Source organism: Hyaena hyaena, unplaced genomic scaffold, assembly GCF_003009895.1.
Source record: "Hyaena hyaena isolate Hyena2069 unplaced genomic scaffold, ASM300989v1 scaffold_29, whole genome shotgun sequence".
NCBI lineage: Eukaryota > Metazoa > Chordata > Mammalia > Carnivora > Hyaenidae > Hyaena > Hyaena hyaena.
This window is the reverse complement of record NW_024080661.1, coordinates 4,876,764-4,894,365: the sequence shown is the minus strand read 5'-3', so window position 1 is coordinate 4,894,365 and position 17,602 is coordinate 4,876,764. Positions and strand designations below refer to the sequence as shown.

Below are 17,602 nucleotides of genomic sequence, written 5' to 3'. Positions count from 1 at the left end.
TAGATCATTCCAGCTCTAGCCAGTCTACTCTCTAAATCCTGCTTCCGGGTAGCTGGTTGCAAACTGGCTTCACTTGATCCAAGGACCTAGATGCAGGACCTAGATGCAGGGCTTTCATGGTATCCTCAAGCTTGAGCATCCCTCGTTCCTGTCGCTGGCGGTGCCGCTCAGCCATGGACTGGAATATCCACTTGGCCTTAAGCTTGTACAAGTAAGAGCCATAAACCACGACCTTAGTGAGGCGCGAGGATTCCAGAACCTTTAGCTCAAGCATGACTTTGCTCACTTGCTCAATGTACAGGATTCGAGATCCACTTACGCCAAACGTAGCCTCCAAGAGTCGTGTCTGGGCCTGAAACAACTCTGGGTCTTTCAAGTCATTGGAAACTTTCACCCATGGTGGGGTATCTTTTCGTCTCGGCAATGTCCCCTTCTGCAGCGTCTCAAAACCAGTCACACTCCAACCTTAGCTAGGCCGAAGACAGACTCAATGCTTAGATAGACTCAATGCATAGACAGCATTGTTTGTTATAGATAAAAGTAACTCCTCTTTTTCCCCCTTTCTCATCCAAATCTCTCCCAGGATGCAGATGGTTCTGATTTTCAGCTTCCGTTTTTCTTTCACTAGTTTGTGATCTCTTATCCTGCCTGTGGTGGGAACCTATATTGTTGCTCATAAAAGGAAGATAAAACCCCACTGCACTCAGTTTCACTTGCTTTGGAATAATATGCTTAATACTTTCTTAAGGAGGGGATAGGATTTCTGACCTATGAGGTTTGATTATTACTATCTTCGTTTTTATAGCCACACATGAAGAATTGATATTCAGTGATGAAGGGGAAAAGATTGGCCACAGAGGGCTGGAACCACAGAGCCCTGAGAAGATAGGACTAGCTTAAGCAGCAGCCTTTTCAGTGTGTGAAAAATATCCACATTTTAGTAAAATGACATTTGGTAGGTAGATACTAAGACTACTCAAAACCAATGGATGGGTAAAGTCTTGTTATTGGTTATTTTTACCCCTTATCAGTAGTACTCATCAGAGCTATAATTAGAAATATGTTTGGGGGTACCTGGGTGGCTCAGGCAGTGAAGCAGCTGACTCTTGATTTCATCTCAGGTCATGATCTTGGGGTTCATGGATTTGGACCTGTGTTGGGTTCTGTGCTGACAGCATGGAGCCTGCTTAGGAGTCTCCAGCGCACGTGCGCGCTCTCTCCCTCTCTCTCAAATAAACTTTAAAAAGTAGAAATATGTTTGGGGGAGTATGTTTATTGCCATAGATAATAGATAATAGATAGTGATGAATAATGAACATTTTGTTTTCTTGACGTTCTAACCTGTGTAATATTTGAGGATTGTTAAGTTGAAGTATGCATGAAATGAATACATGCATTAAAAAAAAAAAATTACCGTGAAGTGAAATTTCATATTTTTCTCATTCATTTAATACAAGTGAAGATATGTTCCTACAGAAAAAACAACCTGACATCTTAATTTCTAATGAAAGGATATAATGATTTTTCTATTTCTCTGTTGTTTCAGAGAATGACACTCTAGGAAGAAAAAGCTCTCAGGAAAATCTTAAATACCAAGTTAGAGATGGGCCAGCCCAGTGTCTAAGGCAGGTTTCACATGCAGCACAGAGCTTTCCCCATGGGTCCCCTCCCTCAATCATAACTTCTTTACTCTGCCCTGATCGGTTCCTTTTATTTTGCACCGCCACCAGGAAGGCTTAGGTAATACAAATGTAGCTGCTTTGAAATATGAGACTCTCTGCCATAGACCACATTTTCCTGTGTTTACACATCTTTACTAGAAATGACATTCATTTAGCAATTAAAAATAGCTATCTAGTGCTAATGAACTAGATATCCTGAAGATAATTCTGGAAACCTTCATGGAAAGGAAGTTTGAAGGACTTAACCTTATTTTTTCGCTATCACTTGCAACTAAGGTAACCTTTTTTATGCTCACACAAAAGAATTGTTTAAATTTGAGGCACTTAAAGGGGCACCTGGGTGGCTTAGTCGGTTAAGTGTCCGACTTCGGCTCAGCTCATGATCTCACGGTTCGTGGGTTCGAGCCCAGCGTCGTGTTCTGTGCTGATAGCTAGCTCAGAGCCTGGAGCCTGCTTTGGATTCTGTGTCGCCCCCCTCTCTCTGACCCTCCCCTGCTCATGCTGTCTCTTTCTCTCTCTCTCAAAAATAAATAAAAAAAAAAACATTAAAAATTATTTTTTAAATTTAAGGCACTTTTGGGGTGCCTGGTGGCTCAGTTGGTTAAGAGTCTGACTCTTGATTTTGGCTCAGGTGATGATCTCAGGATTTGTGAGATTGAGCCCCCCATCAGGCTCTGTGCTGTCAGTGGGATACTGCTTGGGATTCTCTTTCTTTCTCTGCCCTTCCTCTGTTCTCTCTCTCTCTTATTCTCTCCCTCCCTCAAAATAAATGAACTTAAGAAAAATAAATGGCGCTTTTATCAAATACTTTGTTTGCTGCTTAAGAGAAATCCATGGCTCATTTTGTAAAGTGAACATCTGCTCTTCTCTAATCAAATCCAGAATTTTGTACCAATTACTGAATTTGCTTAAAAGGAGATATTCCTTAAAGAGGGTAGTGGAGGAAATAAAAAGATTAAGTAATTGTGAGGCACTTGGGCCACATGTATATATACTCATATTATTCATCCAAAACGTGAACTCTGGTGTTACATCAGGGAGTGTTTAAACACATTCTTATTTCATCCTGTGGCCAAATTCAGTCGTCCACTCCACTTTACAGATTGAAGTTTAGAAAGGGAATATGAAGTGATTCGTTCCAAATCCCATGCTAGTATGTGACTGGATTTGAACCTAGGTCTGTCATATCCTGTTGCCTGAACTTCCTTTTTTTTTTTTTTTAAAGTTTATTTATTTTGAGAGAGAGAGAGGCAGCATGAGTAGGTGATGGGCAGAAAGAAAGAGAGAGAGAGAATCCATGCTGTCAGCATGGAACCACTGTGGGGTTCAAACCCATGAAACGGCGAGATCATGACCTGAGCCAAAACCAGAGTCACCTAGGTGCCCCTGTTGACGGAATTTTCTTTTATTTTTTTTTTATTAAAAATTTTCTTAAATGTTTACTTATTTGTGAGAGAGAGACAGAGCGTGAGCAGGGGAGGGGCTGAGAGAGAAGGGGACACAGAATCCAAAGCAGGCTCTAGGCTCCAGGCTGTCAGCACAGAGCCCGATGCGGGGCTCGAACTTAAGAACCACAAGATCATGACCTGAGCCGAAGTCAAAAGCTTAACTGACTAAGCCCCCCAGGCGCCCTACCTGAATTTTCAATAACACTTTTAGTTTACGGAACATACAAGTGTTAAAAACACTAGCAAGTTTGCCATGCCTCTGCCTTATGGCATTGCAACAACGTTAAGAACAGCGGCATTACAGGTGTAGATTTCTGGGCTGCAGATGGAGAGATTCAGGACGAGCACTATTAGAGGGATACATGCCACTTGTCTCCAAAACGTCGCTTGGTAACTGCCTTACACTTCGGTTTTAGCCAAGCTGACAGTCAACCTCTGCAGTGATTTTTCTATGCGGTGGGAATTTAGGATTTTGCAGACAGTGTGCTTGGGATCCTTCTTCATGACTCCCAGTTGTTTGTTGCTGAATCTACTTCTGAATATGTGTGAATTAATGTGCTTACCTGAGAAAATGGAGAATTACAGCTATTGAGATCAGGAGGGATGGGGCTGGTGGACCCAGTAGTAGATTATCTAAAGCATGCCTTCTTTTACTCTCTTACCCCTCTCGTCTGTCTGGCAGCACTGATCCTGCCCTCCCACTCACCCTTTTTATTTTTATTTTTTTTAAACAGAGCTATATTGTGAAGCCCTGTAATTAAAATTAAGATTTTTATGTGCAGTTTACTTTTTCTTTTTTGGATGCATTTACAGAATATAGTGCATATTTTATTTCAGACGTCAGGAAATGCTTTAGGGTGTGGGGTTTTCTTGTAGGCGTGAGGAGAAAGAACAATGAGTTTATCGCCAGCCTAGAGAATTGACTAAAGGGGCAAATAGAACACCAGTTCTATAATGCTTAAATTCTTAAGTCAATTGAGACAGAGGGACCTCAGCTCTGGCCCTGAAGCCAGCTAGCTAATGGCAGTTAGAACACAGTTGATCACTAACTAGGTGGTCAAAATGGATGAGCAAGTTATTGTAACCATAAGGTGGAGTTTGTAAAACTGTAATATTGTTGTGAGGATTAAATGAAACAGTAGCTGTAAATGCACCGAGTTGTGCTTAATAAATGTTAGCTGCCATTTTGTTATCATCCTGTACTTTATAAAAGTGCTAGTTTAGTTGGAACAGTTTCATTATATACCATTTTGGAATGTCAGCCTTTTATATCTGGGATGTATCATTTGAAGGAGGGGTCAATCTTTTGAAGAAGGTTTAGCATTCAATGTTATATGTATAAAAAGAATCCAACATTGTATAAATTTAAAACTTTTTAAGTTTAATCATGTAAGACAAGAGTTAATCCATAGAATGACTATTTGGGCGAGGGGAGTAGAATGGATTCTGTCTTTGCATTTATAATTTTTATATTTCTATATTGAATAAATAGGTTACTATAAAGGCAGTCTAGGGGAGGTTTCTATTTTCTTCATCTGAATGCTTAAGGAAATAGATTCTTTCATCTGAACTAATGAGTTGCATGTGATTACTCTCTGGTATATAAGAATTCAACTTAGGTTTTCTAAAATCTTTTGAAAATTCAAGCTGATATGTATTTGGCCCAATCATCACTTTGCTATATTAGTTTCATTTTTGTATTTTTCCTTAAAGTTCTTCATGATACATAAAACAGTTAATTATTTTTGATGTGCTGACACAGAATCATAAACTGTATTTCTGCAAGTATGTTCCTTAAAGGAGGTTAAAGAGAAAAACCTATGCACTTAAAATAGTAAAGGGGTGCCTGGATGGCTCAGTCAGTTGAACATCTGACTCCTGATTTTGGCTCAGGTCATGCTTGGGATTCTCTCTCTCTCCCCCTCTGCCCATCTCCCCAACTTGTGCTCCTTCTCTAAAAAAACATTAAAAAAAAAAAAAAGGAAAGTTTGTTTAAATTCAAAACTTTAAAAATTGCTTTCAGGAGCACATGAGTAGCTCAGTCAGTTAAGCGCCCTACTCTTGATCTTAGCTCAGGTCTTAATCTCAGGGGTATGAGTCCCAGCTCCGCTTTGGGCTCTAGGCGGAACCTAATGCCTACTTAAAAAAAAAAAAAAATGCTTTATGTGGAAACTAATTTGACAATAAACTATTAGAAAAAAAAAAAAAAAAGAAACCTAACAGGTAAAAAAAAAAAAAATGCTTCTGCATACCACATTCCTGTAATTCTACATTAATTTTTCTTTGTCTGATATAATTCTTGTTTACACTAGTTGTAATTGGAAAGCAGCCTGATTAATTCCTTAATTTTTTTTTTTTTAAATTTAATCCCATGAACCACAAGATCAGGACCTGAGTCAAAATCAAGAGTTGGATGCTCAGGTGACTGAGCCACCAAGGCATCCCTGATTAATTCTTCTATATTGTTTGATTTAATAGGTTACCTGTCTTAATTCATGCATCAGTTCAGCTTTTTGTTTATATGAAGTAAATAATACTTTCAAACTGATTTTACATATTTCTTAATTTTTGTGCATGCATGCCAAGCAAAAACTTCCCAACAAAACATGCTTTTTAAAAATTTTGTAAATTTGGGATTGCCTGGGTGGCTCACTTGGTTGAGCATCCAACTTCACTCGGTTATGATCTTGCTGTTTGTGAGTTCGAGCCCCGTTTTGAGCTCTGTGCCGACAGCTCAGAGTCTGGAGCCTGCTTCAGATTCAGTCTCCTCCGTTCTCTGCCCCTCCCCCGCTTGCTTTCTTTCTGTCTCTCTCTCAAAAATAAACGTTAAACAAATGTAAAAAGAAAATTTGTAAATTTGTTCAAAATCTTGTTTCTTTCAATAGTTAGCCTTTTAATGTGCTATGGTGCATATTTCGTTATATTTGAGATTGAAATACATGTTCATAAACTTACAAAGCTGTTCCATTCTTTCAAGCATTCAAAGAACATTCAGATTTTAAGAATTCAAGGCTAGATAGTCCCCAGAAAGACAGTAATCTTTTCTTGTTTAGTTTTCAAATTTACATGCCTTTAGATTGCTAACATAACTTTTTTATCTTTAAATTCATTTTTTCTTATTCATAGCACATGAGTATCTAGCAAAGGCCTTTTGAGTTTATGATTAAAATTGTTGCATTTTACATGTTTTAATGCCAGATTTAGGATTCTTTTAAAAAAATTTTTGAAAGGCGCCCAGGTGACTCCGTTAAGCATCCGACTTCGGCTCAGGTCATGATCTCACGGTTCACGGATTTGAGCCCTGCGTCCGGCTCTGTGCTGACAGCTAGCTCAGAGCCTGGAGCCTATTTCAGATTCTGTGTCTCCCTCTCTCTCAGACCCTCCCCTGCTCATGCTGTCTCTCGCTCGTGCTCTTGCTCTCGCTCACTCTCACTCTCAGAAATAAAACATTAAAAAAAGTTTTTTAAATAAAAATTTTTTCAAAGTGTATTTATTTCTGAGAGCGAGAGAGCGAGCGCGCGCGTGCTCGAGAGTGCTTGAGCAGAGGAGGGGTAAAGAGAGAAGAGAGAATCCCAAGCAGGCTCTATGCTGGCAGTGTGGAGCTCAGCATGGGGCCCGATCTCAGGAACTGTGAGATCAGGACCTGAACTAAAATCAAGAATCAACTTGATTCTCAGTTGCTGAATCAACTGAGCTACCCAGGTGTCCCAGATGTAGGTTTCTTAAAAGTGAAACTATAGATGACCAAAATTTAAATAGGAATATTGGATTTCTTGGCAGTTTATATACTTGATACTCTTGAAGATTTTACTCCCATATCAGTTGTCGATCCTATGGCTCCTTATCCAAGATTTAAAACAAAATGCTCTGATTTTTCATTTAACTTTGCTATTATTATAGGTGAGTACATCAAGTGACGATTCCAGTAAATTAACAATCAAACAAAGAAAATATTTTAGCATCCTTTCAATGAAATCTATAGACACAAGAAATAAACATCTTGGTATTAAGTGGAATTAAATTACTTAATTAAACTAAATTGAAAGTGATAATTACTCTGAATCCTTTGTAAAATGGAAAAAGATTACCACATAAAGGGTATGGTTTCTTCTCAAGTTTCACGTTAATTTCTTCTTTGTTTCCCATTTTGGTGCATGGATTTCTCAGATGCCCTCTATTATTTTTAATCAGTGGTCTCTTATTACTGCCTCTCCGGTGTCTATATCCTAACCTGTGGTATTTATGTCAAAATTACATCTTTTAATAGCGTCTCATATTGTTTAAAAAAAAAAAAAAAAAGGATTTTGCTATGCTAAGCAACCAACATGTTGGCTACTTCTTTGGATACCGGCATTCCTAAATGTAAGCACTGGTATATTCCTTGCTATTAAAAATTTTTTCATACTTAATATTATCTTTTACATAGAACTGTGGGTAGTCCTGTAAATATGTTTCTACAAAAATGTTTCCCTTGTAAAAACACTTGTTTTTATTCCGGGTACTAGCCTTAAAATTTTGCATGTGTTTTTCTTTCTTCGAAATAGATGATCCATAATTATATGGAACACTTAGAAAGAACAAAACTTCATCAGCTCTCAGGGAGTGATCAACTAGAGTCCACAGCTCATAGTAGAATTAGGTAAGCTTTGTTAAACATTTTGCCTTGAGAAAAATCGAAATGATCTGTTTGTTTCTGTTTCTCTCTGTTCTTTAATCCTGGAACAATAGTCAGGCTGATTCAAAAAGCTCTCTACTGTGTTTGGAATGCTAGAGGAGAGAATAGCATAGAAAAATAGAAACAGTCCTCACCATTGAAAAGGTAAATCGGGAGCTATACCATACAAGCAGTATATCCATATCGAGGTATTTTGAGTGTTTTTGTAATCCTTAATGGAGGGTATACTGGGTTTAAGTTTTTTCTGATTTGTGGGAGTGCTTGAAAGATTTTCATTTCCCCTGTGTAACTGGTTTAAAGTCCTTTCTGTTACCGAGAGTGGAGAGTGTTGGAAAGGGTTAGACTTGTGTTTGATGTAGGGGTGTGAATAAATTATGTAGATCTCCCAAGCGTTGTAGCCAATGAGCTAAGCCAGGACTCTAAGCGGAGAGGAAAATAGTTAATAGGCTGGCTGTCGCTCTAGATTGCTGCATAAATGCTAGGAGCAGCCGCTCTGTGGTTATGAGGAGGGGAGAGCAGGATGACGTCATCGCTTCGGGGCTGCTGCAGGATGGAGTGGAAAGCTGCTGCTGATGGCATTGTTTTTGTGGCAGCCGCTGAATGACAGAGCCTCCCTACAAAGATACCCCTGTGGCCCCCGTGTAGGCCTCGTGGTCCGGGTGTTTCACCATGCCAGCACAGCGCCATGAGTCCTGGATGCATGCTGCTGTTTGTGTTTGGCTTTGTTGGCGGGGCGGTGGTCATTAACTCTGCTATCTTAGTGTCTCTCTCTGTTTTGCTGCTTGTGCACTTTTCTATTTCTACCGGTGTGCCAGCTCTGACGCAGAACCTACCAAGGATACTCAGGTACTCTAGTCCCTCCTAGAAGCCCCTGTTTCGTTGGTTTTTCTCAAATGCTTATAGCTTCACGGGTCTGCTCTGTAACCATGTCTGTTGCAGATTGAAACAATGGAAAATGGCCTGAAGCTAGGATTTCTGTTCTTATTTATAGTAATTTATAGGCCATCACCTAGGGATACGGCTTTGTCTTTGGAAACCGCCGACTTAAGGAAAGGATTTTCATAATTGTACTTGTACAAGTACAAGGTCAGTGTGGTCGCTAAGCAGTGTTCAGAGAGTAGAAGGGGAGCAAGAGTAAAACACTGGGTCCAAGTTTATACAGTCTCTGTGTTTAGCATCCGAGCATTTAGGGGCAAATATGTTTTATGCTTAGACTTACAGTCAGTTAGACACAGGCTCTGGGTATTTATTCTGTTCAGTTATCCTTTGACGGATGGGCGCGTAGGCATCGTTTTTTGCAGTTTTTGATAATAACTCCCAGGAACTGACCATTTAAACATTTTCTAAAATAATATATTTTAAAGTGAAAGGCTTTCAGCCTTTTAGGGCAAGGAATGCAGCTTCCCCCCATTATTTACACATCAAAGTTGTGAAAGCTTTACAAAGCCTATTCACTATTGTTTTGTCAGATGGTGCCCTTTCTTTGTAGACTTGGGTGACAAATGTCTGTGCCTGCCTGTGGGGGTAGTCATTAATCTCCGGGGCTTTGGTGCTGCTCCCTCTCCTTGCCCCTGTGAGAACTGTCTTCCACATTTCAGATATTTAAGGGTTTGGTTGTCTTTTGTTTTCTAACTCATCGCACTAAAAGTATCTGATTTGTTCAGATTTCTGCTTTGTGCGTGGTTTTTATATGAAGGCTCATGGTGTATAGCTTTTATTATTTAAATGTTTCTGTAAAATTCTCAACTCAAAATTGTGGATTTAGGTAAATTAAGATGAACTAAACTAGCAAATTCCCTCAATGTGTTCTTTTTGTTCATAGGTTGGCTCATGTTTAATATTAAGGCCCAGAAATTAAATTTCATCTGTGGTCTAAAATTAGATACGGTCATTTATTTTCTGTCCTCATTTTATAGAAATCAGAAGAGATCTAACTTTTATATGTTTAGTACATAAAAGATTTGTTTTTATGTTATATTTAGGCTTTTAGGAAATTAAGAAGACCTTAATTCAAGAATATGTAGAGTGTTAAAATAAGACTGATAGGAAGGGCCGTCTTGGGTTTGGGTTCTGTCTGAGAAAGCATGCTGTGCTGGGCCCAGCAGCGGGCTTTGGAGCCAGGCTGCCTTGCTAATAAATTCTCCGCCACATGTGAGCTCTAGGGCCTTTGCAGCCTCTGAGGTTCTTACCCCCTTTGGATAGTTTTAAAAATTAAGTGTGAGATCCTGATTTTGTCTTTAATCAGTTGCAAGATATTTAGTAAACCAAACAAGTAGATAATTTGCAGTCACTTCCCTGCACCCCATTTGTAGCAGAGCTATTTTCCAGAATTTTAGCTATTTTATTGATAAAACACCTTATGACTAAATTCAAAATTGTCTTGATGCAAAAATTGCTGATGACCAGATTGAATAAAGATATCCCCAAGTCTTCAAAATTAAAATTAAATTGTCAGGAAAATAGGTAAGTTCCAAGGAAAGTACATGCCCGTTGGAGTGCAACAGGTCTGATTTTTGAGTCCCATTTCTGTGGATTACTAGTGCCTCTTGTCTCTGAGCATCACTTTTTGTAATTTGTTGGGGTTTTTTTAATGTTTTATTTATTTCTGAGACAGAGAGAGAGAGACAGCATCAGCATGAGCAGGGGAGGGTCAGAGAGAGAGGGACATACAGAATCTGAAGCAGGCTCCAGGCTCTGAGCTAGCTGTCAGCACAGAGCCCGATGTGGGGCTCGAACCCATGAACCGTGAGATCATGACCTGAGCCGAAGTCGAATGCTTAACTGACTGAGCCACCTAGGCATCCCCACTTTTTGTAATTGAAAACTGGGAAATAAGTCCTATTTTCTTATGAGGATTAAATGAGATAATGTAAACAGACCATCCTTCCTGGTGCTTGCCACCTCGTGAGTATTGAACAATCTTATAAAAATGTTATTAATGGTTGTTTGTTTTAAATGTCTAGATAACCGAAAAGCTGTTTCAAAACCTAATTGGGAATCTGTACACAGGAAACATTTAAATAAACAACCAAAAAATGGATATATGGAACAAAGGCAGTTTTTAAAAGAATGTAACCAGGGTCCTGATTGCTGAAGATGGCTCTGTTTCTAGAGCATAGCAGCATATGGAAACCCCAGGCGCTTAAACCTGTCACTTGAGATTTTCCCACGTGTATCCCATTCTTTGGTTTCTTCTGTGAGTTTCACTGAGCATTTAATATGTAGAGTATTAAACATGCACAGACACATTCAACTTTCAGTGTTGTGTCTCAAGTAGGATTCTGACTGACCTGTGTAATTACGTGTTCTCCCTCCACTTAACTCTCATGTAACTTCTCAGTAAATAAGGAGACAAGACATGTGTGTAGTAACATTTTTTCCAGAGTTGGAACGTTGTAACCCAGATCATCAGGTCTTGATGGTCTCTGAAGAAAATGTCTCCCCCCCCGCTCCCTTTAGAGCAGTTCCTAAATGATTAATAAAAAGCAGTATAAACAGGTATGAATTCTACTGGTATTTTGGATTGTAGGCTTAGTTAACAGGAGTGGAACAGCAAAACTTGGATCTATAGTGGGCTCCTTCCTCCAGTGGTTTTCTACTTTTACAGTATTTGATATGTGTGAAAATAAAGTGCAATCTGTCATTCATATTGGAAGATAAGTCTAATGCCTGGCCTGTGTTTTGATTTGTTAGCAGTGTGATGGGCTTGCATGAAGTCTGTATTATCTTCCTGGTTGTCTTTGCTTTGTGGGTTAGAGAACTTTCCATTAAACTATCGGACTAAATTCATGCCTTTTTGCTTATGTTACTAAGATATGTTAAAAATATAAGTGAGGGGCGCCTGGGTGGCTCAGTCTGTTAAGCCTCTGACTTTGGCTCAGGTCATGATCTCACAGATAGTTCGAGCTCCACATCGGTTCTGTGCTGACCGCTCAGAGCCTGGAGCCTGCTTCGGATTCTGTCTCCCTCTCTCTTTGCCCCTCCCCCGCTTGTGCTCTGTCTCTCTCAAAAATAAATAAACATTAATGGAAAAAAAATTTCTTAAAAAAACAAAATAAGTCCTCTAAGTAGCGTTTAGACCCTCAGATTTCCAGTTCCCAAAATATAGTCTTCCAAAATTGAGGGATAAACATCAGGTTAATAGCTTTTTATTTTGTCAGGTACGGACATTAAACCAAAATTCACTTTCTAATCATTGTCACCATCATTTGATGAAAAGGGATTTTAAAGTCAAGGAAGCAGAAAAGATGTAGAAAAAGTCCATCATTCTCAGGAAAGACCAAGTTATATGATCTGTGGAAATGTATATGTGTACAATATGGCCTCTGTCATCCAATAAGGATATTATAAATTATCTCTTTTCACTACAGACTTATGAAAACTTTACTGCTGAGCCAGCATTAGGGAATAACTGGTCTAAAGAGAATAGCTGAGTAGTGAATTTAGCTTTTGTCATTTGGCTTTTCTGGAAGCTCATAGACACAGACAGATTTGTTTTAAAATCTAGCCTGTGCTCCCCACTGCATTTGAGTCTCCCCAAATCAAATAGGAAAAGTATTGCGCATGTAAAGGAATGATCAGTAATTAACTAATAGAGAAAAATCCTGCTTTATTTCCTTGTGCACACACCTTTAACAGATTCAGTCTCTCAATCCTTTTCTTTCACTTGGTCTTTAAGAAGGTGTTCTAAGAGTTTTACTAATCCATTCTGATTGTAGTTAGGAATGGAAGCCTATCCTTTGTGTTAAGTGAGGGCATATTTCAAGTGGCTTCAGTTTCTTGGTATAAAAATGAGCTTACAGAATAATTTAGCAAAAACTGAGTATTTTCCCACTTTGATTTATAGCCTGAGTGTTTCTCTTCTAATTTACATTCTGACCAGTAGAGGTAGGAGTTGCAGGGGGCTCCGAACTTTCAGTGTCTCCTCTTTTGCCAGTTTCCACTCTTTTGAGTTAATGACCCAGGACGACCTCTTCCTAGGCTAGTTTCCACCCTGTAAAAAGCCCTTTGATTTGTAATCTGCTATGCATCACCCAAGGATGTGTTTCTAGTTGAAATTCTATTCTTATTAAAATTATAACTCTTGTTCATTGAAATTTCCCACAAAGCGCTGGAAACTCTACAGTCTTTTGTAGAATTTTTTGGCCTCCTTGTTTGGAAGAACCGACAATGGTTTTCTCATAAGTACTGTGATTGAAAGGAATGCATATACTGGTTCTGTAGAGAAATACAGCTTTCCTGCTGTTAAGGATTAAAACTCTCTTGAGTTCTTTTTACCATCACTCAGCAGTCCTGATTTAGATTATACATAGAGTTTCCCCTAGGCAGAAAAGATGTATCCTCAACGAGCTTGGGTAAGCATCTAGGTATGGGTTTGAGGATTTGGGAAGTCCAGAAGCAAAGGTTGCACTCCCTTCCGAAGGAGGAGGTTACTAGTTTCTCGATGGCTAATGGAAGCAGGAGTGAAAATTTAGTGGCTTTTGTTGCTATGAAACCAGACCACAGACTGCTTTCTGGGGAAGGAACTCATCAGTAACTTAGAAGATTTCGTAAACTATTAGCTATTACTTTTCTTAGTTAATTTCTTGGGGGCTAATTTGAATTTCTGAGACTGTCCTTTCTCTTTGGTAAGTCTACTTGTTTAGATAGGCAGACAGTCTTTTTTTTTTCTTTTTTCTTTTTTTTTCCTTTCATGGTTTATTGTCAAGCTGGAAGACAGTCTTTTTTTAAGAGTTATTATTCTAAAACAGTGACAGCCCAGGCTTATTACTTATAGTCATGATAATTAAAATTAAAAATGAATGAATGCTTAATTGTTTCTCCCCTGTTCAATAGAAAAGAACGTCCTATATCATTAGGGATTTTCCCATTACCTGCTGGAGACGGATTGCTTACACCAGATACTCAGAAAGGCGGAGAGACCCCTGGATCAGAGCAGTGGAAATTTCAGGAATTAAGTCAACCACGTTCTCATACCAGCCTGAAGGTAAGCTTCATTCTGATGAAATCTTCAGTTTACATTGGGATGAAGTTTTGGGGTTATGGTGGGGCGGTCCAGAGCTGACAGCGAAGAGAAAATTCTTGAAGACGTCTTTGGTGCAAAAAGGTGATTTTATTAGAGCACGGGGACAGGACCCGTGGGCAGGAAGAGCTGCACTGGGGTTGTGACAAGTAACTGATTATCTACCCTCAGGTTGGGAGGGTTAGGGACAGCGTAAATCACTAAGGAATTTTGGAAGCAAGGTTTCCAGGACCTCGAGGGATTAGCTGTTGCTAGGGAAACACCATGTATTACTGGTTAGTAAAACCTCAGTTATGAGACCCTTCAGATGTCTATCAGGGGCCCACATGCTTGGAGTATGATTTCCAGCATATATCTTGGGGGGGGTTGAGATAAAGGAAGTTTCTGAAGGAATTTTTATATGTTAAAGTAGACTTACAGGTTGGGGGGGGGAGGGCACATCAGGATAATGTTAAGCCAAGATTCTCTTTTGCCCCTAGCAAAGTATCATCATGAAGGCTCCTAGAAGGGGGCATTCTGCCGGTTTCAAGGACTCATCAGTGGGCTGTAGGCAGTGAGGGAATTTAATTTGTCATTTGTCTTAGTTTCCCACATCACCTGGCAAGTGCTCAAATCCTTCTTTGTTCTTGGGCAGCCAGGACTGTCTCACATTCTACCTGGCGGGGGAGGGTCAGTGCCTTTAGCCTGTACTTTGCCCTCAGCTTGCCCTGCGCTCCCTCAACACGTTGTAGAAGCTTTCTAATCCAAATAGAATTGCCAGACAACTACAACATAATAAAATGAAAGTTCCTGCACATTTTAGCTTATAATTTTTTATAATAATTATAAAACTAATGCCTTTGTTTTAAATCGGCATTGAGCTCTTCCCAGAGTTAGTGTTTTACTGTTCTTTTTCAAGTTGTATAGGAAAACAAAGTCAAGCGTTGTGATATCTTGATTAGTGTACTAATGACACTAATAACCAAAATTTCTATTAGATTTAGGCTATTGTGATTTTTATTTGATCAGATAAATTTTAGATGGGGTGACTAGTAGTGTAATGGTTTTTAGAATTGAAATCATGGTTACTTGAAATCCTTGGTCCACTGTTAGAAGCTTTACAATGTAGTTGGGCTTCACTTTTTTTTTTAAACATGTTTTTCCCCTTGAAAACCCTTCATAAAGCAGTATCCAAAGGTGCACTGTGTTTAGCTAAAAAGTCCTGGTGTGGTTAGTTATTATAGACTATATTCTCAACAAGGAACATATCATCAAATAAATTATAATTATAGTAAACTCAAAGAGGGAGGATATACTAATAGTTAAAAAATATATGAAGTTGTATTCTATACCTTACAAAGTGATATATTTATAAAGAATATGGATCTTACATATATAAGTTTTTAAAATATTTATTTATTTTTGAGAGAGAGAGCACGCACAAGCCAGCCGGGAAGGGGCAGAGAGAGGGGGAGACACAGATTCTGAACAGACTCTAGGCTCTGAGCTGTCAGCACAGACCCCAATGCCAGGCTCAAACTCACAAACTGTACCTGAGCTGAAGTCAGACCTTTAGCTGACTGAGCCACCCAGGCATCCCTGGATTATCTATTTTTTAAGTTTGCTTACTTATTTTGAGAGAGAGATGTGGGGAGAAACCCAAGCAGGCTCTGTGCTGTCCGAGTAGAGCCCGATGTGGGGCTCAAACTCACAAATCATGATCTCATGAGATCATGACCTGAACTGAAATTAAGAATCAGACACTTAACCAACTGAGCCACCCAAGCATCCCCTGATAATATTGATTCTAAAAGAACCTTGTTATGCTATAAAATCTATTTTGTGATAAAACAAATTAGACTACCTATAATGAATACAAATAAATTTCTTATATCTTATCTCCTTTTCTTCCCTCCAAAGTACTTATCTGGGTCTAAATGTTTAAAGATAGCTCTTGTACATTTAAAATACTAAGCCATTTACTTATTTATTTTATTTCCCTTCACTAAGAGCATAAAATCCATGTGGTTTATTTACTGCTGTATCTTTAGCATTTAGAAAAGTGCCTAACACATAGTGCCCACTCAGAACATGTTTGTTAAGTGAATTATTTGTTTTAGATGTTAGGAAGACTTTTGGGGATAATATATATGGCCTGTCCAGCTCCAGTAGGTAGAAGTTTTGGGTTTTTTGTGTTTTGTGTGGTTTGTTTTTTGGCTGCTTGTAGAGGCATTTAGAATCATTCCATTGATCTTTGAAATGTGCTCAAAACAGTAAGCAATCAATAAATATTTGATAACTTTTCTCCCACTGAAAAGTATTTTTAACAGTAAGACTGACTTTACCTTTTCCCCTTCTCTTTTCCATATTGCTCAGATTCTTAGAATCTGACCACACAGCTGCTCAGCAGCAGTCCACAGTGACGCCTCTAGGAAACTCTAATTCTCTACTCCTACTGCCACGCTAGCTTTTTTTTTTTTTTTTTTTTTTTTTAGCATGCCTGTAGGTTTAATAGGTCTTCCAGAGCACCCCCCCCTCAATACACCTACTTACTGTGTCCCTTTCCCAAAACAAAATTAAGTAGGAGGGATACTTTTAGTACATCAAAAATATATACCATATGGTAACTATGTTTTAATTATATTCCAAAAAGGAACCTTAAAGAGAAGATAATTATAATTCTCTTATTGTTTAATCCAGCAACATGCTGTGCCAGAACTTTACTGACAAGTTATAAACTGATTAACAGATTATTAATATGGAGTTAAGCCTGGGAGTTTTATTTGTATCCTCCCTAAAGATATGAAGGTAAGTATTTCCCATAGAGTTTCTAGAATAAAATCCTCTCTCTTTCTACTCTGGACACCGAGCCACTAAATGATATAAAGGCTCAACAACTGAGAATTTCCAGGAGTGAAGTAGTATATTTCAGAACAACAAAAGTCTAGTTTCTAAAGTATGTCTAAAAATTAGGGCATACTTTGTTATTTACCTAGGCCCTTGTCCTAAACCAGGCGTCTTTCTCTAACTTTACAAAGGCTGCGAGTTGGGTTTAGGAGTTTAATTATGGACCACCCGTCTTGGTGTCCATGTGTGACAGGAAGTGGGCTAGGCTGCCTCAACTTACATTTCTCCGAGAACTTTGGGGATGACCTGGCTGTATTTAGGGTATGTTAAGCAAAAACTGAAGGTGAGAATTATAATTAATATTAATTTTACTAAACACAGTTTTCTGTGAAGTAAGGTTAAGGTAAAAATGTTCTGAACTACAGGAAGCTTCGTGGCAGAAGAATGGCAGTAGGAGGTTGCCAGTGATTGTAATGTTATAGGCCTTCTTTGTCGCACTGCACATTTCTCACTGTGAGAGAATGGTAGTCAGTAAGGTTATATCTTCAGGGGCGCCTAAGTGGCTCAGTAGGCAGCCGACTTTGGCTCAGGTCATGATCTCACGATTCCTGAGTTGGAGCCCCGCTTCAGGCTCTGCACTGACAGTGTGGAGCCTGCTTGGGATTCTCTCTCTCTCTCTCTCTCTCTCTCTCTCTCTCTCTCTCTCTCCCCCCGCCCTTCCCCACTTGTGTGCACATTTTTCTGTAAATAAATACAGAAACTTAAAAAAAAATAAGGTTATATCGTCAGGTACTGGAAGATCTTTCAGGACCGATGCATCCATAAAAATGTGTAAGTTGCCTTTAAAAAGAAGTCTTTGTACATATTATTCCTTCATGTATCATATTCTTGTAGGGGAGATTAACAAACAAATAAATGAAGTAATAGATTTCAAGTATTGGGATTTACT

General features: G+C 38.9%; 2 protein-coding genes across 5 annotated transcripts in view; one reads left to right on the top strand and one right to left on the bottom strand.

Annotated features, from left to right (window-relative positions):
* The window catches only part of SPAG9 (sperm associated antigen 9), a 137,521-nt gene that overhangs the window by 55,810 nt on the left and 64,109 nt on the right, over positions 1-17,602 (top strand). For 2 of the 4 annotated variants that reach the window (XM_039227648.1, XM_039227647.1), the window contains exons 4-5: positions 7,675-7,769; positions 13,641-13,791. In XM_039227648.1, coding sequence (XP_039083579.1) covers positions 7,675-7,769; positions 13,641-13,791 — 246 coding nt within the window. Of the gene's footprint in view, positions 1-7,674; positions 7,770-8,458; positions 8,652-13,640; positions 13,792-17,602 lie in introns of those variants that run through there. The other 2 variants (XM_039227646.1, XM_039227645.1) reach the window with 1 other exon arrangement.
* Positions 32-7,276, bottom strand: LOC120229040 (developmental pluripotency-associated 5 protein-like). Its single transcript, XM_039227779.1, has 2 exons — positions 7,219-7,276; positions 32-465 (listed from the first exon to the last, which is right to left on the bottom strand). The coding sequence occupies exons 1-2, from the start codon at positions 7,274-7,276 to the stop codon at positions 32-34; spliced, it is 492 nt and encodes a 163-aa protein (XP_039083710.1).

What these genes read in the sequence shown, in the direction of transcription:
- LOC120229040 (XM_039227779.1), bottom strand. Translation starts at nt 7,276, where the DNA reads ATGGGAAACAAAGAAGAAATTAACGTGAAACTTGAGAAGAAACCATAC. An exon ending in GAAACCATACCCTTTATGTG is followed by an intron (nt 466 to 7,218) that starts GTAATCTTTTTC and finishes GGCCTAGCTAAG; the next exon opens with GTTGGAGTGTGACTGGTTTT.